We start from the raw sequence: 24,119 nt of genomic DNA, 5'->3' as shown, positions 1-24,119 counted from the left end.
AAATGCACATGGGAGCTGCAGGGAAGAGGCTGGGAGGCCGAGGACCCAAGGCCTGTCCCACTCCTCCAGTGAATGCTGAGAGGGAGAGCGGGCCGGGGCTTTCCAAAGACGCAGCGGTCTGTTTGTTTTTCCTGGGATACTCCTGACTTTTAAATACTGCAAAAATATTGCACGGATGCAAATATGTCAAGAAAACTACTTTAGCCAGTACTGGGAGGGGAGACGTCAGCCTGTGAACCAGCAGTTTGCAAGGTTCTCAAGTAGGGTTGGGGGTTTGGGGCGGTGCTTGTTTATAATGCGTAGTCTCAGGACGTCCCCGCCTAGACTCTAATCCAGTGGGTCGAGGGCTCAGGAACCTGTCTGTTTGATAAGTGCTGTAGATGCTATGATGTAGGTGCTCCACGCCACGTGGCCACCTCTGAGGACCCCTGCCTTGCAGGTGCTGTATTTTGTTTCCAGACTCTCAGTCAACACCTTCAACAGTTCCCTGAAAGGAGGTCAGAGGAAAGCCTGATGTCAGGCAGGACTCCCTATGCCCAGGGCTCCTGTCATGGAGTTAATGGGCCCGCAGACCCCAGCAGACACCCCTCTGCCGGCAGGAAACCACCACCCCACACCGCTGAAACGCAGAGGCAGCTTTGCTGGGTAAACTCTATCTCTTCCCCACCTTTATCGGTGATGCCCCAGGTCCTGATGGGCACATCCTCGTCTCCCGGCAGGCCTGGCAGGTATATCATGACATCCCTGTCCTCTGTCCATAAAGCCACCAACAGAGACGCCTCATGCCCAAGCTCAACAGAAAAAGGAGCTATTTTCTGCTGCTGAGAGGACACCAAATTCTTTTCACCAACTGCCTGTTGTAGAGAGTTCAGTTCCTCCTTTTCAGGCCTCCTCAGTTGGATTAGGTTCCACGTGGGCACTTCCAGGAGTGAGGGAGGGATCTACCTCTGGCCAGCCTCCTTCCACCCCTGTCCAGGAACCCTGCTCTACGTCTACCCCACATGTGCTTGCTCCAGCCAAGCACATGGCTTTGGAGAAGAAGCCACGACCAGCACCTCGTACAGGCAGCCTCCTCCCAGGCCTGCCCAGGACTCTGCCCACCGAGTCTAGCTGGACCACCCCAAGACCACTGTTTGGGTCCTCAGGGAAGCAGACACCACAGTGATAAGGCCTATGAGAGGTAACGGGGAGAGGAAGCAGGAGCAGCACCAAAGCCCTCAGGTGGTGACACAGGTCTGACACCTGTGCAGACGCAGCTGGAAGGAAGCAGAACCGGGCAACAAGTCTCAGCCTGCAGCACGGTTCTGAGCAAGTCCTGGCCAGCCCAAGGGGGACCTCCTGGTGCACAGACTGCCAGCGAGGAGTCCTATTCCGACCGGGAATGGTGAGCCTGCACCACTGCCGGGGTTAGTGACAGGCTGGGTACTCCCTGGGAAGCACATGGCCTGAGCGTCTCCTGAAGGCACTATGGCCGGAGGCCGTCAGCTGACCGCACTCCAGGCTCAGGCTCTCTCTTGAAGGGAGAGCTGAGTGGTGCACCCTTGGGGCTGACCCTTGTAAGCCCAGCACGGAGACCCTGCTGGCCGAGGAATAGGGCGTCCTCCTGCCCCTGAAGCCTGAAATCCAGAAGGCCCCCTGCAGCCTCTGCTACCCCTCTATTCATAATGGCTGGTGGCAGCGTGACTGAGGCACTGGTGGCTGCCACAGAAAGAAGGCAAACCCCCTACCTTTCTCATGACTGCCGATCCGGGCACTCTTCCTGAGCAGAGGCCGTCGGCTCCGGGACAGAGTGTGAACGGTCCAGTGGAGGGCAAGGCTAGCCAGTTATTGGCCCTGGAACTATCCCAGGACTCTGCTGAAACTCTCAGATCCACACTGGGCACAGACAGGGTTATGCTTCCCGGTCAGAGGAGCACAACCCCATGATTATAGGTTATAACTGACGTGATTGTAGGTTGTACATCACACAAAGGGGGGGGGGCGGTGTTACGGACAAAGGACTCTGGCCTGCAGGTCAGGGCTCGAGTTCTAGTCTCAGGAGCACGACCTTGGTAAGTGCCCTTGGGAAACAGAATCCTCATTGGCAAAACAAGGAGGTTGGGCAGGGGTCTCAAAGTCAGTGCCTGCAGCGACCGGGCAGAACCGTAAGTGGAGTGGAGTGGGCTGTGCCGAGCTGCCCCTGCTGACAGGAGCTGCTGCTTTTCAGCTCTAGCCTATCACTGCGGCAGGGGCTGTGGCCCCAGAGTGGACAGATCTCGCGATTTTCTAAGAGAAGCTAGAAATCTGGGCATAATGTGAAAAATGTCCATTTTCAATGCTGATAATGAAATGAACAACTAAAAACTGTGTGTCAGCCAAATCAACCCTGTCCCGTGGGTCAAAGTCAGTCTGTGGGCCTCTAGTTCATGACCTTGAGGTGGATGCCTGTGTACGTCCTGTGCCTAACGCCTACGACTTACGTCAGGGACAAGCGATCGCGGCCTGTCCACTCCTTGTGATCAGAACTAATCCTCACCGAGTGCTTGCTTTTTGCCAGACACTTGAAGTACGTCGTTTAATTGTCACAATAGCCTTGTGAGACAGGAATTATTTTCCACTTCACTCTATAAATGAGAAAACTGCGGCACAAATTGGTACGGGGACCTGTCCAAAGTCATGCAGCTATGACGTGGAAGAGCAGAGACGCGACACTGGCACCGTCTGCATTCCTAACCACTAAGCCTGCCTTGCTCCCTCTCCCTCAGTCGATTGCTGACTTTGCACCAAGAAGCCCACATAGAATCCAGGGGGATTCTGGGACTGGTACTTTGGAGGGTGTCCCAAGAGCCCTGCGCGTTCTCTCCATCCAGGGCTGGGACTCCACCTACTCCTCCCAATGCAGCGCCCTGCATCACACCTCCAGTCTGCTGGCAGGACACGTGGCTGCTGGATTGAATCTACTGCAGCCTGAGAGCTGGAAGAGACAGGGTTTGTAGGACTCTTTCTGGTCTCCTCCCAGCCCCTTCGCAGCCAGGTGTTTTCTTGCAGAGAAAGAATGCAGAGGGGACTCCTCCCTCTTCCCCGAGGCCGGGCTATTTGCTGCAGCTGCAGCAGATGTTCCTGGGCGCACTGGCCAGCCATCATTCCATGCGAGCCAAGAGCCCTTGCAGCCCGGGAATTCTGGGCTAATGCTCAGTCTTGGCATGGACCCCTCTCTCGCTGACCCCTCCGGTCCCGGTCACCACGACAGATGCTGGGAACATATGCCGGGAATTAATTCACTCCATCACAGCCACGAGAGGGACAAGTCACTTACGCCGTCTGCTCCCGCCTCCCTTGCTTTCTGATTTCCACCTCACCAGAAGAGAAATCCGATTTTCCCCCTCCCTTGCTCCTAACGCCTCCACTGGGTTTTCTCTTCTTTATTCCGAGCCCACTGCCAACGGCACTTGACTCCTGGAGACTCCCCCGCCCGCCTCCCAAATAGGATCCAAGGGCCAGAAAGGAGCCCAGAGTCCCTCTTCCCAGCTTTTTGTCTCCAGAGAGATTATGTGCCAACTTTGCTGGAACTGATCAGTGTTCTTTTTCCTTTTCTTACGGGAAGTTAGTCTCTGTCTCTCAGGAGCCAGAATCACCCACCCTTCCTGTCTTTGCTGACACCTACTCAAATCACTCCTGCTGCAATTGACTTTCTGGGTAGCAAGAAGCAGCTGGACTGGGGAGCATGTAGGTGTTGTTCTTTCTCTTCTTCATTCTTTCCTCTAAGGAGAGGTTGCAAGCTTTTTCTGTGAAAGGCCAGATAGCGAATATTCGAGGCTTTGCAGGCCAGACAGTCCCTATCACAACAAAGTTCTGCACAGACAACAGGTAAAGGAAGGAGCACAGCTCTGTTCCAATCAAACTTGACTAGAACAAGTGGCAGCTGGACTGGGCCCATGGGCTGTAGTTTGCTGAGCAGCGCCTGTTCTGAGCAAACCAACCCCACCTCTGTATTTTTTGGTGGATACACGAAGCGCCCCCGACCCGTCCTCTCCCATCATCTGCAGTGTGCAGGGGGTCATTTGGGCTCCTCCACTCACCCAAAATGCCTCTGTGATTTTCCAAACCAACGCTTTGAAAACATACACGAAACGTGTCTGTTTCTCTCCTAGCTTGTAAGTTCCTTGGTGTGAGGACCATGTCTTATTTGACTTTGAACTGGAATATGCATGGGGCTTGACAGAAACTCAAACTACACCCCACTTTATCCGGAAGAAGCTCTCACAGTCGGGTAGAGAAAAGGAGGTGAGCTCCGTGTTCTCAAAACAGAGATAAGCTCAACGACAGGCAAAGGAAAGGAAGAGGGGAATCAGGAGAATGTGGCTTCTATAAATGATCTTTGAAAAACTTACCAAAAAGAGATAAGAAAAAATTAAGTACTTAATCCTATACCCTAAGGCACTGAAACATCAACAAAATAAACCAACAAACAAATAGAACTGATGTCCTGGAAAACAGTTTGGCAGTTTCTTAAACGTTAAACATAAACATAGCATATGACCCAGCAATTTTACTCCTAGGAATCTACCTAAGAGAAATGACAATGTATGTTCACATAAAGACATGTAGCAAGTGACCACAAGGGAATCATGCATCATGGCCCCAAAATGGAAACTCAGAAGTCCATCAACCAGTGAATAGTTAAACAAAATGTAGTACGTATCCATACAATGAAACATCATTTGGCAATCAAAGAACAAACTGCTGACACATGCTACAACATGGATGGACCTTGAAAACATGCAATGTGAAAGCCACCAGGCTCCAAAGACCACATATCATATGAATCCATTTATATGAATTTTCCAGAAACAACAAATTTACAGAGTCAGAAAGCAGATCAGTAGTTGCCGAGGGCTGGGAGTGGGAGTGGGGATTAACTGTAAATGGACACAGGGAACTTTGCAGGGCGATGAAAATGTTCCAGAACAGGATTATAGTGATGGTTACAGAACTCCATAAATTTACTCAGATCACTCACTGTACACGTAAGTGGGTCCATTTTAAGGCATGCAAATTATACCTCAATCAAGTTGTTACAAAAACAAAACAAAAAATTCTTAGTGCCATACCATTCTTTCCAGAGCTGAGAAATGATGTGTGAGGGGAAATGAAGGTGGTACTCCCTAGCAAAACACAGGTGTTGTGGCAACAAAATATCCAGTGTGACTTTTCCTCTGTTCATCATCCAATACCACCCAGTTCTAAAATCTAACAGCAGTCAGCTTTTACTGGGCATCACGATCCTAAGAGGACAGTATGAATATTACCCCTGCTTTACAGATGAGAAAACGGGATCAGAAAGGGAAAGCAGCTCGCTCAAGAACACACAGCTACTAAGTGGCAGAGCTGGTACTAGAACCCAGGCCTGCCTGATTCCGGAATCTGTGTTCTTTGCCACTGCTTCCTACCCCTCCCTCTACCCTCTTCTCCACTGACTTTCTGCCCTCTAGCAGAAGAGCAGAGCACTGTAAGATGCCAAGCTGCCATATCTTGCTGCAGCAAACGCCACCTTTCATTCAGGTCTCCAGCGCCGCTGCTCCCTGGGGCCTCCCCAACCACTAAGCGAGAAAAGCCTTGACTCAATGTGAACAGCACATTTTGGTGAAGCAACACTGAACAGGCCCAGCATCAGTTTCCGTCCAGAGCACGTAGTTCCAAAAGCTTATCTGGAGTGTCCTGGGGTTTAGCAAAGATGAGCTAACCATCAGCGCTAGAGACGACCTCACATTTAGCCACAGGCCTGCCCCGATGAACTGCTTGCTTGAGCTTTTCATCGGAGCTGCAGGTTTCCAGGGAGCGTCCCCTGCTGGGGCCTTACAATGCCACCTTGTCTGGCCGGCACACTGGCGCACCCCAGCCTGGTGGGGAGCTAGGAGCAGCCTCCTTGCCCCTGGTGCCTGGCAGACAGAGCTCATTGTTCCCCTCTCCCTCCATGAAGCATTAACATTCACTTCCTCCCAGCCCAGGCACGAAGAGGCTGTGGAGCCTTTCGGGGAATGTTTTCTAAGGCTGCCTGGCAAGCACGAGGAGGCCTACGAGTACGTGTGTCCCTGGAGGGAGCGGAACCCACATGCCCAAGGTCTTTTCTGTGACAAGCCCAGACCTGAGACACAACCAGACAGGGCAAGTCCTTCCCCCCTGTCCCCTCCATCCCGGGCACAATGGTCTCCTGCTGCTACTCAGACAAGCCAGGTGCACGGCCTCCTGCTGGCCTGTACAAATATCGTTCTCAGTCCTTGGAACACTGCTCCCCAGGTGCCCATCTTGCTTCTTCTTTCACCTTTCTCAGGTCTTTGCTCAAATGTCACCTTTTTAGTGAGGCCTCCACTGACCACTCCACTGAAAACTGCAAACCCCAACCCAGCACTCCCTTCCCTGTTCTGCTTCATTTTTCTCCATAGCATCTCTTCCCTTCTGACACATTAGTAGTTTCCTTCTTTGTCCATTTCCACCCCCAGGTGTAAGTGCTCGGAAGAAAGGGAGTTTGGCTTGTCCAGCTCTCTCTCTGCCATGCCTAGAACACAGCCCGGCACATACTAAGTCGCAATCAATATTTTATGAAGGAACAAACTGCCCCACCAGGCCCTGGCCTATGAACAGCAGCTCTGCAGCGACCACCCAATGCAAAGACACCATGGAAGACTTTGTCAGAGACCAGCTGGGACTTCTCAAGCCTGCTCAGAGGTGATGTGAGCCAGTCTAGGAGAAACAACACACCACACGAAGGAGGCAAAGCATCAAGACCCATCCACACCTCCCCCACGTGTCTGCACCAAACCACATTGTGGGTACCTGCAGATGTTCATCCATGCTGCAATACCTCGTGGGTCATCTTCTTGGAAGGCCCTCTGAAGTCTAGGTGGGAGACACTGCTGGTTGGAACATAAGGAAGGCATTCAGAAATCGGGTAAGAACTGGGTGGACACAGGTTCTGGAACAACCCGTCACTGACCAGGAACTCTGAAGAGGTGATGCTCAAATGAATAGGAAAGAATGGAAAGCCCAGACAGGGCGTGACCTGGGCACAGACAGGTGACTTGGCCACACATGGCCTGAACCTGCCCCTTGTCCAGGATTAGCTCACGTAACTTAGGGCTGTTCCTCTCCTAGGTCCACTGGCTTCATCCCCACTTCCCTAGGGCTCGGACTCTTGAGCTCAGCCGCGCTGAGGGGCTTCTTCACACCCAGGCCTGACAGAATCCCTCTGCCCGGTGGTCACTCCATAGAAAGAATGGATGCCTGGTTGGGGATGGAGGGGTGGCAGGCCTCTTCTCCCAGCGCACTGCTAATTCTGCCCACTATAAACCAGATTCCTTTCCCAAGCTGAAGGCAGCAGAGGAGGAACAAAACCACAGGGGTTAAAAGCACAGTGGCGTCAGTTAACTTGGTTTTGAAATCCAGCTTTGCCACGAAGTAACTGGATCATTTTAGGTAGTCTCTTTACCTCTCTGAGCCTCAGTTTTCTAAGCTGTAAAATGGGATAACGACAGTATCTGCTTCATTGGGTGGTTGTGAGGATTAAGCGGATAATTCATTATGTGCAAGCCCAGTGTCTAGCATGTGGTGAGCGCTCAATGCACGTTAGACACTTTTGCTGCTGCTGTTATAGAATAAAGAGAGGTTGGAAGTCAATCCCTAGCCACGTGCTCCGGCTAGCTGAGACCTCCAAGGTTATCAGAGTCCCGAGGCAGGTGAATTGGCCAGTAATTAAGGTAGGAGAAATGAGCTTTTCTCCTTTGGGTTTCAGAAAGACGCACGCTCAAGAAAAACCAGCTTGGATGGAAACTTCTCAGTGACCATGGGAATTATTCCAAAGAGGGGCTGTTTGGGCTAAAAGTGTGACTCTGGAAAAGGAGGCAAAGGGACCCCAAAGCCACTAAATCCCTGAGTTTATAATTAGCGGACAAGCATTTTCTGTGCCTGCTCTGGAGCCCGCTTGGCTCACTGGGGAAGGGCACTGTAGTCATAGAAAAATAACCCCCCAGTGGGTTTTTGAAGTATTGCGCCTCTTTGTTTTTCTGAATTTTAATGAAGGGCTTTCCAGGCAGGATAAGAGTAGTACTTGCACGCGCCATGGCCCCATGGCCAGGAGTGGGCTTAGTTGGCTGCTGCCAGCCTGCATGGGCCTGATCCAAAGAGGCACCCCGGAGGGGCGGGCAGGGAGACGACATCTCTGTCCTCAGATGAGACGTCTTGGGGAGAAAGAGAAAAACAAAAACAAAAGATGTCTCTGTTTAGAAAAAGGGCTGGGTGGGGGGTCAGCCAGTTGGCTCAGTTGGTTAGAGCGCGGTGCTCTTAACAACAAGGTTGCTGGTTCTATCCCCGCATGGGCCACTGTGAGCTGCGCCCTCCACAACTAGATTGAAACAACTACTTGACTGGGAGCTGAGGGGTCCTGGAAAATCACACTTAAAATAAAATTAAAAATTTTTAAAAGACTTTAAAAAAAAGAAAGAAAGAAAGAAAAAAGGCTGGGCTCTGCTCCAGACCTTGGCGCACTTTGGAAACAGGCAGTGATGCTGCTTGGGGAGCAACGGAGACAAGCAGCTCGGTATCTGAAGGTCATGGGGCGTCCCAGGCTCCCAAAGAGAGTGTTTCTGTGGGATTCTCAGGGCTGCCAAGCTGCCCCCTGCTAATGAGAACCAGAAATGAGGTTCTTGAAACCTGTGTCAGAAGGGAACCATGCTCAGAAGGGGGTCCCAGGCATGGGATGTAGGAAGGGAAGAGGGGAGTAGAAGGGCCACCAAACCCTGACGTGAGGGTTGGCTCACCTTATCACACCCACTTCTCACTGTCTCCTCGGCTCAGCTGCCTGAAAGCACGAAGGAGACAGCGCAGTCTCACTAACGTAACTGAACGTCCACAGTAAGACAGATGTCCCAGCAGGCCCCCCCCTGGACCCCGGGAGGCAGCCGCTCGCAACTTCCCACGTCACTGTGTCTAGGTGCTTACAGGTAGATGCTCCAGGGGACTGCCGTGGCCTCTGTGGACTGAACAACTTCCAGGAGGAGCGCCATTCCTTCTCGCTCTGAATCTAGCTTTCCCTCACGCTTTTCCGCAACGGGGAAGAGTTCCCATCAGATTGTTTAAAAGCTGCTTCCTTAACTCTTGATGAATCTTTCCAAGAGGGCACTGGAAAGAAACGGAAGAGATGGCCAGAGAAGAAAGCAATTTACTACAACTGAATGATCCAATGTGGTCTACTGAAAACAAATCTTTTTTATTAAAAAATATTCCATATAAAAATTCTAAGCTGCTTGCAAGCTTCTTTATTGTTAGGCTTATTGCATTTTGTCAAGTCCAAAGCGGAGGTTACTGTGTGCGGGGGGAGTGGTCTGTTGTTCCCCAGCTCTGCTGTTCTTCAGGTGTGTGCAGACTGTCCCACGGGATCCTCCTTCTCTGTCTGCAGCAGGTCCCACTCAGTGAGGAGCTCTGAGGACACCTCCGTGTACAGACGGTCCCAGTCCCAGCTGATGTCATCCTGGCAAGAGACGTACCACTGGGTAGGACAAAGGAAGCCTTTCCCTGCAGTCACAGCCCACTTCCCACACCCACTGGCCAGGGAGGCAGAGGTCGGCCTGGGGGCCCAACTGGTTATAGGAACGACACGACTGAGAGTAAGGAGCTGCTGCTGCTACGTACTTCTCGAACTTCGTGTTCTGGTGCGAGGACTTTGGTGAGCAGCTTCAGGTCGATCTCTCCATCCTGTGAATGCAGAAAAAATAAAATAAAATGGCTGTGTACCCCCGGGGCCTTCGGACAACTACCTCCTGCAAAGTGAGGGGGACCAGGTTGTGTGTGGTAGACCTTCCCAAACCCAGACCTGCAGGAATGCCTTAGGAAAGAGTAACCATGTGAGTGGACCACATGGTCCCTGAGAACTGAGGGAGCGCTACGACATCCTGCACGCCAGGCATTCTTTGGGGGAAGGCCAACACCGGGAGGGCAGGGCCTGGCAGCAGTGCATCTCTCGGACAAGCATATCTAACGACACCAAGGGGACAGCCATGGAAGCAGGGGGAGCCTGCACTGGGAAAGGCCGCAAGGTACTAGGTCCGGAGATGCTGCAACGCCTCCAGCAAAGGGACCGCTGCCAGGCAGCCGCAGAGACGCATGGAGGAGATGTTCATGGCTTTGGAGGAGCTGAGACCCCCCCGGGGCCTGCCGCTCTATGCGGAAGCCGTTCGACTCACCAAGGTCTGAAAGGCTGCGTACTTCATGAGGTCATTGTCCAGGTCGCGGTAGGTCGCCACCCGGTTTACCTGGACGCTGTAGGAAAGAGAGAATGTGAGGAGGAACCACAGGCATGCCCAGTGCCAGGAGGGCCTCTGGGCCACCGTCTTCACTGCACCACTAGTAGCTGGGAAGGAACAAAATGGGGAGAAAATGTCTAATAAAATGGGAACCCTGGGATGGAGCCCATCACCAGAAACATCTGGATTTGCACTGGGGGGCAGTACCACTAGAGATGGCCTTTGGAGTGTGTTCATTCCTATGTTCCCTGCCTCCCGCTAACTTCATACCTCATTTAACGTACCTGGGAGGGGCTGCCACCTGCAAAACGAAGTCTTCTTCCTGTACTTCTTCCAGATCGGGAATAACAGGGATATCTGCAATGAGAGGCGGCAGCAAAACTGTCAGCCACACACATGGGAATCCTGCCTGCTTCTCCATTTATTACTTGTCACCTTGAATGCGCCCGCCATGGGGCAGTAGGTTGGGGGTACAATGGACACTCAGACACAGTCTCTGGCCTCCAGGGGCCCCCAGTCTAAGGCTAAGGTACTGAACCAGAGGTGCACATTAGAATCAAAGGTAGAATTTCAACAATTTTTAAACCCCAGACTTTACCCCAAAACCTACTAGATTAGAACCTCCTGGGTAGGGCCCAGGCATCTGTATTTTTCCCTAAGATTTCTTCCGTGATCCCTGACGTACACTCTGAGTTAGGAGCCATTGCAGTGGATCTCCAAGGGGAAATGTAAAGAAATGAGAAGATAGAGCCAGACAGTATTTGGGGAAATGTTTACATTAGAGGAGAGAAAAGAAGGGGAACCGATGCAGGAGCCTGGCACCATCCGAGACAGAGGTACTGAGAAAGTGCAGTGTCATCCAGTGGATGTCATACAGGCGCACGTCCTCGTGACCAAGGCCCACCCGTGCATTAGCTCGTCATAGTCTTTTCAATCGTCACAGTTGTCATGGCGCCGAGCCTGCATCAGAATGACATCTGACACCTAATGATATGACCTGGCTCCCCAGCAGCGTATGTGAGGTCAGGCCCTCCATTTGCCAGATCCAATATAAAAACAGGACTGATTCTAAAGAGGACGCTTCTCTTGCCAGCTCTGAGAGGTTTTTCTTCTCTGAACTCTCCGTGTGAGACAGACATACAGACATATCAGGAGACCCGAAGCCACTTCTTTCATCAATTTAACAAAGTCATGCAAATAGAGAAACAAATAACCCATCACTCAATTGTGGCAACTCACTTAAGGTACAAAAATAAAAATAGTCCACCTCCTCATGGGGACAACCTAACACCCTACAGAAGTATTTCCTTCTCCAAACGAATATCACCGACTAGTAGAAGGGTTTTCTTTATTTTAACCAGTCTGCGCAGAGTAAAAATAAAGGTAAGGCAGGAAAAAAGTGGGCTGAGACAGTTCCAAACCAATTGCAAATATTAAAAGGAGGAAAAATCCCAGAGAGGAGAGAAAAGTGAAGAACCCCTTCATTTCTGCTTCCATAGATGGAATTTAATTTTATTTTTAAATGAGATGCAGAATTATTCCAAGAGCAGTTGGAAGACCCTTGCCACCTTCAGGCTGTTTGGTATTTAGACTTTGCAACTGTTGTAGTCCAGCTAAGCCCGAATATATGAGTCAGTTCCAAGCCTGGTGTCTTTATTGCTTCTGACTATGGGGTTACAGACGCTGTATCTGGAAAGAGAGAGGAAGTATGCAAGGGAGACACAGAAAATAAGACACAGAGAGGAAAGACCGGTGGAGAAAGAGAGTGATTAAAGGAAAGAATGGGGATACAAATAAAAGAAATGGCTGATAGGGAAAATAGACACACACACCACCCCCAAAATAATGAACCACATTCACCAGGTCCTATATCTAGAAAGAAGCTATCCGGAGCTTAGATTGTATCTCTCTACCTGCGAAAGAATCAGAGATGGGATTCTCTAAGATTCTATTTCTTATGCTAATGGAAATTTAGCTTTCTTGTTCACACTCGCCCTGCATGAGTAGCGCAGTCCATGGCGAGGGCTGCTGCTGACAGCGCCACCCCGGGGCCCAGGGAGTGGGGCTGCAGGCGGCTGGGACTGCACAGACCCTGCAGCGGGGCAGGGAGGAAGCTGGCTGTGCCCTGCGCCATCAGTAGTGTGACAGTTTGGGAGTGAACCAGTTAGCTGCTCCTGGCTCTCCTCGGGTGTGGGGTCCAGCCTGAAATGAATATTCAGAAGTTGGTAAGAAAATGCCCCCTGCTGAGTTTAGGGCTCAGGACTGGGTCTTCCCAAAGTCCCCTTTCCCTCCACAGCGCTAGCATTTGGGTCCTGTCAATTCTGCCCAGCTTCTCCCAGCTCTGAGGAACAGCACTGCTGCCCAATGTCCACTCTGACTCCCGATGGGCTTCTCTCTTCGTCCCCATTCCGCTCCTCCAAATGTGCACAAAGGAGCGTGGGCCCGGCCCATCTGTGACAGATCAGAGGGCAGCCCCGGCGTTGGCAAAGGGGCCTCTCAGAGTGGCACTGGTGGGGCTGGCCACACAGTGGGATTTCTCTCTAATTGGAAGCCTGGTGCCCAACAGAACCTGGTGAACCGCCTGAGTGGGACAGAGCCAGCGATGACAGCCAGGCCAAGGCAAGCTGCAACATTCCGGTGCAGTGACAGCTTGAGCCATCACTGCAGCATCAGGTCATCCAACTCCCGGCCCCCAGTGGAACAGGTGGCCGTGGAGCAGGTTTTGGGCAAACTTCAAAGAACTTCACAATTTTGCAGTTTCTGATTTATAATCACAGGCAAGTACTTGCTCATGTGTACATAGTATGTTCTTGGGAATTTTTGTATTTTTTTTCTCTCCTTCCCTCCCTCTCCCCACCTCCCCCCACACACACATTGAGAACAAATCTAGAAAAAGAAAATGGACTTGAGAAATCCACTTCTTTACTAAATGACCTACGTAGAATGCTCTAACCCTGCCTGCCATCAGCACGGCTACTTGACCTGTGAGTCTGGACCAGTGACCCAGTCCAGTTCAGGGTGTCAAGTTCAACGTTCAAAAGCACACAATTTTAACAGAGGCAATAACAAAAACACAGCAGTTTTCTCTTGTACTATTACAAAGCTACCACTATTTTAAAAAGTTTAATAATTATATTCACTTTATTCTTATTTTCTTCTATGCGGCTAATAAGAAAAAGAACATTAACAGAAATAGTGAGTGAGTTAAGTACATGGGGAGGACGCCTCTCCAGTGGTTAGAAGCACAGGCTGTGAGGCAGGATGGCCTCCCTTGAATCCTGGCTCCCCACGTACTAGCTACGAGACTTTATCCTCTCTGGGCCTCAGTGTCTTCTTCTGTAAAACTAGTATAATTGTACCCACCTCATACAGTTGTTGGAAGGATTAAATGCAATAATCGTTATAAAATACTAAGTGCTATGCTCAGTACATAATAAATATTCTGTAACTATTCATGTTCATTTATCAGATATAATATTGAGCATGGAGAGAAGCCATAGGCTCTTCCTTCCTTTTCTCCTGCCCATTTTCCAGTTGAGAACACTGAGGTTCAGTAAGATAAAGCAGCTCTCTACCACGGGCTGCTGAGTGCTGCCGCAGGCTGTTGAGTGCTGCTGCCATGAGCAGCCAGTGGCCAGCGTGAGTGGCCGGCAGCCAGAATGGGCTGCCATAGGCTGCTGTGGGCTGCCGTGGGCTACCGTGTGTTGCCATGAGTGGTCGGTGGCCAGCGTGAGCGGCCGGCGGTCAGCATGAGTGGCTGGCAGCCGGGGAGAGCTGCCATGAGCTGCTGTGAGTGGCTGACCGGTGACCGACTGCCTCAGCCGGGGGTAATGCAAGGCTCATAATACCAGCCTGGGCCAGGGAGCTGTGTCCTACACAACTAGACGGAGAAGCAACGGCTTGAACTGGAGGAGTGAGAGAGGCGGAAGGGAAAAAAAAAAAGATTAAGCAGCTCTTGTGAGGTGAAGACCACTAACGATGAACAGGGCCAGGCTTCCAACTCAGTCCGCTTGCAGCCCCGAGCTTGTCCAGAGCCCACCCACACTTCCCCTGCGAAGGTACAGTGCCCTGATATGCCTCCTGTCGTGGAGGAGTGAGACAACTGCCTACAGTTGAATAGCTTTCACTTTGCCTAAGACACAATGCCCTCTGTTCTTGGGTATTTCCCTTGATTCTCATAACCAAAAATAGGCTGTCTCTCCGACGCCTTATGCCCTGACTCGCTACTTCCCTATACAAGGCCAAATGGAGCTGAATGAAAAGAATGTGCCCCTGCCACCCATGTCTCAACAAACTAGCCCTATGGAGAAGGAGGTGGCTGGGTACCCTGAACAGCCGCAGAAAAGGGGAAGTGAGGCAAAAGGGTTCACCATGGGGAGTGGGCGCCCTCCTCCTTTATCTCAGTTCTGCTGGCAGGTAGCACCGTCCCCACGCAGCTCGCCGTCCCCACGCAGCTCGCCGTCCCCACGCAGATCATCTGCTGCTCCCTTTCCCAGCTCCTACACCTTAAACTAAACAGGTTCTCCTTGGTCTTTGCACGTGGCCCTGCCTCTCACGTGTTCAACCTGCTTGTCTGTCCCACGTGTTACCTGATTCCTCACATCACGGGGAAACTGCATTTGTTTGCCTATTCGTTCATTCATTCGTTCACTCACTCAAGGAATACTGACTGAGCACCTACGGCATGAAAGATACCCTGCTAAGCAGTGCCGATAACAGCAGCAAATAAAACGGACATGGTCCCTGTCTTCATGGAGCACTAGGGCAGTGGGGGACAGGAAACACAAATACATTCACATACATTCTGGGAGGGAAGCTAACTGCATTCTGTGACTGAAAGTAACAGGGAGACCTAATTGTCTTGTGTTTTGAAGGTAAAAGTATTATCATATGTGGTAAGAAATTCAAATGCTACAGTAAAGTTTAAATTTTCCTTTCCTTATATGAGCCCCAAGTCTCCCTAGAGGTAATCGCTATTAACAACTTCTTGTATGTACTTACTGAAAAGAATTTATGCATACCACCGTACATACGTCCTTTAAAAAATGTTTGCAAATGCGATCCCTTTACCTACATCTTGTTCCGCAACTTCCTTTTATCTTTCCTGATAATATACTGATATATCTTACTTTTTTAAGTGACTACCTAGTATTCTATTGAACAGATGCTCCACAATGCACTTAATCCAGCCCAAGAAGAATCCAATTTAGAATTTTGCGGGGTGGGGTGAGGATGTAGGGAAGCTCCCTGAATTAAAAACAATGCAGCTGAACGCTGACAGATAAATAGGATTCAACGCGGCAGGGTCAAATGCAAAGGCGATATGAGGTGAGAACTATCTTGCAACACTGCAGAAACTGAAGGAGGCGGGTGTGATTCACCTGTGGGGCCCAGGGGAGCGTGGCACAGGGGGAGACAGGAGGGAGGGTGCCTGGTGCCAGCTGAGGAAGGACCTGCATCAACCAGCCAGGAAACATGGACCGGGCACCTGTTATAACCCCTTCTGAGACACATTAGGGGAAAACCAAGATGGACTTAGCATGGCAAAGTTGCAAAGTGTGTGTGTGGTGGGGGGAAGCTATACATAAAAAGTAAAAATGAGCAAAAAAGGGAAACGCACACCTCTTCCTTTGTGAATCATCTTGGAATCCAACAGACAGAATTCGGAGCTTCCTACTTCATCTTTCCGTCACTCTTTATTCAAGGCCACAGGGTAGACCTCACTACCTTGCAGTTGGTACAGTACGTGAAATTGGCCCTAGACCTGCCTTCTGGATGGTGAACTAGCTGAGGGCAAAGACCACATCCCGGTCACGTCTGCATTCCCAAGGACTTGCAAACTAAAGGGCAACTGAACAGAACTGAATCAATAAATGCTCCTCAAATCTGAAAGTCACACACATACCGTGTTTCCCCCCAAAATAAGCCCCAGTTAAGATCGTCAGCTAGATGGACACATGTAGTATGTTATGACGATGTTCCAGATGACATGACTGTATTTGATTAAATGTAGATTGTTGTACATGAAAAAATAAGACCTCCCCTGAAAATACGCCCTAATGCGTCTTTTGGAGCAAAAATTAATATAAGACCCGGTCTTATTTTCGGGGAAACACGGAAAGGATGCCAATCTTCTACATATCGTTCCAACTAGAGTAGAAATGTTACTGAATCCTAAAGTTGCCTAAGTAGGATTCGTTTCACAAGAACCACCAAGCAATCCTTGGCTAAATACTGAATTTGATAACATTCTAGCAAAGGCTTTGTCCCACTTGAGCTGCTCCCGCTGGGAAGGGCCTGTGCACATACAAGAAATGATGGATGGGTGGGGCAAAGTTACAGAGGAAGAGTCACTCAAATTGGGTCCATATGTGCTTCCATCCGGGGGCTGAGTCACACTGCTCTTCACCAACCCCCGTATGTTTCTTCCTTCTTAGATCTCTAGTTTGTCCCGCTGTGTAATCTACTTTCTGGGAGCCCCCAGTAAAGGCCTGTTAATGCACAGCAATGGCAGGAAGCACTTACCTCAAAGAAAAAGATTATTGCCAAATTGGCAACTCATGATTATACCAGAACACTGGTCTTTCAACACAGATCTACCCAACAAACTACCACACGAAATCACAGAAATAAATGAGAGGTGCTTAAATAAATAAGAGAAATAAATAGTAGGTCCATGTGGGAACACCAGTAGGGTCACTTACAACTGGTTTCAGAGATGTGAGAAGCCGCCATTGCCCTGGAATCCATTCATTACGGATAATACCATCACACTGTACACAAAATGCTTACCGACTCAGCCAAGTCCCAGAGGGTTGCTTTCAGCCCCTGTGGCCTGACAGAAGCCTGCCTGCCTCTTCCTAGGAAGCTGGCCCCAGCTCTCTGTGATGCATTTTGTGAGAGCCTGCATTCAAATCTAGCTGGCGTTTGCCAGTTTGGGCACAACTAGAACAGAAAAATGATTCCTCAGACTGGACTCAGCCTGAAACGAGTATACCCTGGGCATGACACGAGCTCTCCACCTGGAGTGTCAATCTCAGTCCTACAGGAAGAGCAATGGGGACATCCCAATACGGCCCATGGGTCCCAGAGGGAGCCCCTCCCTCTTCTCTGGGTCCCTTTAGGCTCTCCTTTTTGCTGATTTTCTTGGTTGGGGATTTCTGAATGCAATTGCCGGGTCGTGTGCAGATTTCCAGAGAGCTACATAAAAACTGTTCTCTGTTCCACCACTCTCTCACTGTGACACCTTAGTCAGTAATACAAGTGGTTGGCCTATCTTGTCGGGCTCCTCGGGGTGCTTCCTGATGACATGGTCCCTCTCACGGCATCCACTAACTGAGCTCCCAATGGCAAAGGCCCTGCCTGGTGACACACAATCCTTCCCAGAGCTGCTTTCCCACTCAGTGCCCCGGCCACTGCAGAGCACCCACAGGCCATCAAGGGCTCACATCCGCCATTCATAGCCAGGTTCAATACCCAATCCACATGAAAGAGATCTGGATTTCCTGCTTGAGGACACTCCAAGAAGAGCAGTCCAGATAACCCCTAATTCTGGCCCAAAGTCAACAGATCTCAGCAGAGCTCGTAAGCAAAAGGCAACAAAGTCCACCGTTTTAGGAGATGGCAACTGAAAACAAGAGATCATTATAATTTTTCTGTGCAGCTGCAAAACTTTGTTTTACTGAATGCCGTTACCTTCTGCATCACGTATGGGGAATTTTAAACAGGCAAATGGAAGAAGGTCTGATTGAAGATGAAGTTAAGTGAAAGAAATTGGTCTCATTTAGCACATGACAGGATTCATCTGTGTTCCCAAGTCCACTGAGGTGGCATCATGGGCGTTTCATATTCATGAGCTGCGGCGACACTGTGTCCCCTCATTTACAAAGAGCCGTGTTCAGCAAATTCCGTCCCCGTGGACACTCCGTGCATTTCATGGTCTTGTCAGAGAGACATCAAACGCTCCAGTAACCAAATACCAGAAAATGGCTTTAATTAGTGGATCTCAATCGTATAAATAATTTTTTTTCTAAGTGAAAAAATGGAGAATTTTTTTAAAGGGAGAAGAAAAGGGGAAAGCAGTAGGCAACAGGCTTCAAACACGCGAAGGAACAAGGGAAAGAGATGGTCTCAGAGGAGCTCCTGACTGAGCCTGGGCCCAGCACCGTCACTCCCCTGCTCTCCCCGAGTCAGGGTTCGAGGGGCAAAAACCTGCCTGCAGGTCCGCTTTATGAAGACTTATCCTTTGTGATTTCATCTGATTCAAGCTGGGTCTGGCCTGTACTTGTTACTGGCAGGGGAGGAGAGAGGCGACAAACATGGAAGAAAACGGTCTGAAAACTGTGCTGGGGGCTGGAGAGCCGTGCTGCAAAGGCTGAGAAACAGCACTGACCACGAGCAAGGCGTACGGCCCGACATGCGGTGGAGCGAGTCTGCTCGGGAGCTGTGCACATGCAGGTCAGCAGGTCCCCGAGGAGGTGTGTGACTGAGACAGGAAGAAAAGATGCCCCGTCCTCAGGGGCCAACCTGCGGGGGGAGGGGTTCCACATGCTGAAATGCCTCCTTGCTGCTGCCAAACCGAATCTCTCCTAATGCTGATGGGGAGAGATCACAGACCTTAAGAAGATCAAAATAGTTGATTGTTCTTCACGGCTCCCAAGCTGTGGTGACTCTCCTGGCTGACGAAGGGCTGGAGAGAAAAGTTTGGGCTGACGAGTTTCTGAGGCGAGCCAGGGCTCAGCCCAGTGTGGTGCTGGCTGGTTGGTGAGCAGAGAAGGGGCCTCACGAAGAGTGGCAGCTTGGCTTGTGATAGGTATATCGTATGTCATGGCATGTGAAAGCCTGACCTCATGGTATTACCCACAGAGCGACGTTAGCACATTTGTGACGGAACCATGCATGCGCCACCCCAGAATGAGATTTCCCCACCACCCCAAGTCCACCAAGTGCTGGGTTAAAATCTGTCATAACCATGTAAAGGGTCATCAACTAGGACGGAGCCTTTCAAGCAGTTCAAAGGTCGTGCTCACGAGAGACAAGCACAGCCCAACAAGGGTTTTTTTCTCTACAGGGGAAGGTCCCCTTCAGCCCAGTGTCACCTGCCGGGGTGACCGCTAGGGAACATCGTATCACTGGGTCCCTACTGTTGAAGGAAACAAAGAACAATGAATAGGAATGCTCTTCCCCACTCCAACAGCTCCCAGAGCTTCGTGATGGTTCCAGCTTTCATCTATTGAGATACGTTAAGGACAAGGAGGGGTAAAGGATTTTTAAAATGACGAGGAATGAAGCGGCTGGAAGGAACGGAAAGTGAGCGACTCTCTACTCTCTTCAATAGGGCCCAAGATGAGTGACACGGTATTAATGTGACAGAAAACACCTTCTCAGAGGCACCAGTAGGAGGATGTTAGAAACCAGGCATATCTGATTCTATTTCATCCTCTTCGTGTTACACTCAAAAAAACAAGACAAACTACACTGCTTTTATTCTAAATCCTTAGTTTTGTATTTTCCTTATATATATTTATTTAAAAAATGCTACTTTGATCGGTGCCACCCGTGACACCCCCCCCCACAGAACGCTTCTGAGCAGTTCTCTCCATGCAAGGCCACTGCTGGTGACAGCCAGCTGGTTTTGATCACAGCCATCCCGAATCGGATTTTCATAAGATAGATGAGGAGTCTTACTGCTGCTCTCTCTCTTATCAGATGAGAAACAGGGGGGGAGGGGGAGGCTGGGTCCTGAGGGAGCTGAGCAACAATCAAAGGCTGCGTGGTTCTTTCTCTGTCCCTCCGCTGCTGCAATTTTCAAAGGCGTTTGCCTCGGGCACTTTTAAATGATGGTGTCTCAATTCTGTAATCATCTTTCAAGAGCTTTCTCTTAAAGGGTCTTTTAGGTAAACCTAGTCTGTCAACCACACTTATGGATTTAGGAATCACATTCCCAATATGTGTCCTGGGTGTGTGTGTGTGCGTGTGTGTGTGGGGTGGGGGGAGAGAGAGAGAGAGAGGAGTACACACACACACACTGAACATCTGTGAATTTTTAGAAAGCTGGTAGAACCTAAAGCTAGAAAGGAAGATCCACCATCTAGCCATATTCATCTCTTGCTAGGGAAACAGGGTCCCCTCTACTTTTCCCCTAGACCTCTGCTCTCCCTAGGTTTTGCTGTCTCAGGTCCTTCTTTGGGAGCTAATTTCCATGTGTGATGTGCCAGAGGAAGACTTCTCCAAGCGAGGGCTAAATGATGTGCTAAGTCCAACCTCAGATGCATAACCATGCCTGTCCCTTCCCGTCTCACCTAAGCGATATCTGGCCGTCAGTCTTCCAGCTGAGGAATGCACCATGGCCATTCCATCTGGGAGAACACACACAGCCACCAGTCATCCCAGGCCACAACTTGCTGAGGGTTTGGTCACAAAGACTGTTTGGAGCAACTCGATATCTCTGCCTTTTCTCACTGCAGAAAACATCAGGGCTCTTTATACAGACTCCATCTTTTGAAACAGACATTGTAGAACACCGCGCCTCTATTTCTTTCTAGTGAAGTAAAAACCTCAGTGGCCTAAAGTCTCGCTGGGCACGGTTCTCACCAATACAGGCCTGTCTGCATTTAGGTCTTCTCACCTCCTCTCATTCCTCCTCCATCCACTCCCTTCACAACTGTGTGGAGAAGTCTCCATGCCTCTCCCGGAAGCTGGAGCACTGCTTGCAGTCACATCTAGGACAGTCTCACAAAACTCAATGGGCTTGTTTTTGTCCTATCCTGATCCTGTCTTCTGTATCCAACCAGGACAGAATCCAAGGAGTTCCAGAATCGATACCGTGATCTCTATAATGAGTTCAGGGTGAGTCAGCTCTCTTTGACTTTCGTCAGTGCTTAATGTTGGATGATTTATCATTAATCACCCTCCTCCAAACAGACCAGAGCACGGCAGCCTGCTGTCGGAGCGCTCTCTCTCCGTGTTCCTGGAGGAAGGTTAATGCAAGCGCTTCATTTACAACACGTGCCACGAGGCTTTCGTCTGCATACTTCGCAGTCTACCTCTTCAGACAGAGATATGCAAGAAAGCTGTTCATGTGAACACAGAAAATGGAGTCCCAGAGAGGTCGCTATCAGCCCTGTTTCAGGCAGAAATGTGCGTGATGGTAAGTTTGGAAAGCCTGGTGTGACCTAGAGATTTCAACGCACCACTAAGGGCATCCAGCCCTCTGTCCCAGCTCTACCAACGGAGCAGGAGGTCTGGCCAAGACTCTGGGATGTGCCTAAACCAAGGTAAGGTCAAGGATGACTGAGTTCTCTCCGGAGGACCCAGCACAGACACAAGAATTCGATACCTAAAAGCAGCCTCAATGGATGTGATAGAAAAGGAAGCACAACAAGAAAGAGAGGAACGGTCAAACCTGATGATTCTGCTTCATGTCACAGAGCTTAAAAACCTGGTCTCTGGCTTTTCTCTACTCAGCCCGGGTGTTGTTGTAGACAAGAGTTCACAGTGAGAGGTTCAGCAGGGCTGAGAACACGGACCAGTAGGAACATCTGAGGATCAGGATAGGAGAGCAAATACGTATCAGGGTGCTGCAAAAATGAGCGGACACAAGCCTTCCGCAACAAGCAGGGCCGAGAAACGAACCTACCACTTTCAACAGCAGAGGAAGGCAGTGAGAGCACAGTGATGAGTCACCGAGGCCACATCTGAATTCCAGCCACTCCACGTACTGGAGCAGCTCCCTTGTGCTGGCTTGTAAGAACCAAAGGCTAAAGTTTGAGGAATTCTGCATGCAGGTTGTTAAACATTATTAAAAATTAAATCATATACCCTCATCATTAGATCAATTATATTAAAAACAAAGGTAATACTCAAAACTCACTTCGTAAGTGTCACTGTATTTTACTTTGTCTATGCTCTTGAAATTACTGACATCTAATGTAGGCGTACGGTGGGACCAAGGTGCACTAGTGTGATGCTGCCCATAGTCTCCCAGCTCTGGGGTCAGTGACGCCACACTGGAAGCTTGAAACCAGTCAAGGCAGGAGTGTTTACACCACAGGAATCGGCAAACCCTACCAAGGAGGATTTTTATCCCCGGAGAACTGGTTGTTAAATACAGGCGTTCCCCCTTATCCGCAGGGACTATGTTCCAAGACCCCTAGTGGATGCCTGAAACTGTGGATAGTACCAAACCCTATGTATAGTTTTTCCTATAACACATACCTATGAAAAAGGTTAATTTATAAATTAGGCACGGGTAGAGATTAACAAATAATAAAATAGAACAATTGTAACAATATACTGTCAATGTGTTCTCTTTGATAACGGATCTGATAATAGATATGGCCACTAAGTGACTAATGGGCAGGTCGCATGCACAGTGTGGTGACGCTGGACAAAGGGATGATTCACATTCTGGGGAGGGACAGAGTGGGAGGAAGCGAGAATTCAATCATACTACTCAGGACAGTGCAATTGAAAATTTATGAACTGTTTATTTCTGGAATTTTCTATTTAATATTTTTGGACCACGGTTGACTGTGGGTAACTGAAACCACAGAAAGTGAAACTGTAGCTGGGGGAGGGGAGATGGCTGTATTTACTAGCCCATCACTGCTTATTAGCCATGTATCTTCTGTGAGTTAACTTCACACGACTTCCATTTCTTCCTTGGTAAAAGGCTTATAATCACAGCGTCTCTTCATACAATAGTTGTGGGAATTAACTGAGGTAGGGCAGGTAAGGTAGTGCAGTGCCTGGCTCTTGGTAAATACTTAAATATGAATGATCAAAACCATTTCCTACAAGACTGACTTCTTTTTCAAACTTTTTACCCAATATCCTGTAGAGAGAACAAAGCTTAACAAACCACAGAGACAAAAGAGGGGACAGCTAATCCTTGGACCAGTGAGCCCCTTTCCACCCCACCCCCACCTCTGCCCCATTCCTGCTGTGTATATGTTTAGCTAAAAGAGGTTCGTGTGCACATTTGTCAGGGAAGGGAAGAGAGGCATGGGTTTAGAAAGACCTTACCATCTAGTCCTAGTGACTTGGAATTAAGAAAAACAAATTGATTTTAAGGAACACTATTTAAAATTTTTTTTAAAAGTCAGTGCTGGATAAAATAGTTTTAAAATATTAGGGAAGCGGGGCAGACGGGTAGCTCAGTTGGTTAGAGGGCAAGCTCTGAGTAACAGGGTTGCCAGTCTGAGTCCCACATGGGCCAGGGGCTGCGCCCTCCATGACTAGACTGAAGACAATAAGCTGCCGCTGGAGGGGCTGCCGCCAGGGGGCTCAGCTGGTCAGAGCGCGAGCTCTCAACAAGGTTGCCGGTTCAATTCCCACATGGGATGGTGCGCTGCGCCCCCTGCAACTAAGATTGAAAATGGCGACTGGACTTGGAGCTGAGCTGCGCCCTCCACAACTAGATTGAAGGACAACGACTTGGAGCAGATGGGTCCTGGAGAAACACGTTTGAGAAACACACTGTTCCCCAATAGTCCCCAATAAAAAAATTAAAAAAAAAAATTAGGGAAGCAAAAGAACTAGGTTTAGGGACCACTTAAGAAGTACTATATGTTGTATTAAGCTTACCGAGGGGATGCCAACATAACGGAACATTCTTACTCCACAAGAGAAAGGAACTGAGACATCAGGGTTCCAATTTGTCTGTACTTACAGAATTCTTCCCACTTTCCCTTTCTCTGCATTAAAGGTGTTTAGGCTCAGAGTGACTGCTATTTGCAGGAGAATGGATGAAGGATATGGTAGAAGGATTCAGTAAAGAATAAAAACCTGAATGTCTAAGTATTACCTTGTCTTGTACACCTGAAACTAATAAATTAAAAAAAA

General features: G+C 49.6%; 1 protein-coding gene across 2 annotated transcripts in view; it reads right to left on the bottom strand.

The window, feature by feature from the left end:
- Window positions 1-6,813: 6,813 nt before the first annotated feature.
- IFT43 (intraflagellar transport 43) overlaps window positions 6,814-24,119 on the bottom strand; it is a 74,987-nt gene continuing 57,681 nt past the window's right edge. Inside the window, exons 6-11 of one of the 2 annotated variants that reach the window (XR_013993356.1) lie at window positions 10,559-10,631; window positions 10,215-10,290; window positions 9,664-9,726; window positions 9,338-9,502; window positions 8,974-9,153; window positions 6,814-6,893 (exon numbers count right to left, since the gene is read on the bottom strand). Coding sequence is in view for 1 of the 2 variants with exons in the window: in XM_081048608.1 (XP_080904734.1) it covers window positions 9,383-9,502; window positions 9,664-9,726; window positions 10,215-10,290; window positions 10,559-10,631 (332 nt within the window). In the remaining variant the exon portion in view is untranslated. Of the gene's footprint in view, window positions 6,894-8,973; window positions 9,154-9,275; window positions 9,503-9,663; window positions 9,727-10,214; window positions 10,291-10,558; window positions 10,632-24,119 lie in introns of those variants that run through there. The other variant, XM_081048608.1, reaches the window with a different exon arrangement.

The sequence above is a fragment of the Rhinolophus hipposideros genome (assembly GCF_964194185.1).
Source record: "Rhinolophus hipposideros genome assembly, chromosome: 5".
NCBI lineage: Eukaryota > Metazoa > Chordata > Mammalia > Chiroptera > Rhinolophidae > Rhinolophus > Rhinolophus hipposideros.
Note: the sequence above shows the minus strand (reverse complement) of the source record. Positions and strands in the feature narration are given on the sequence as shown.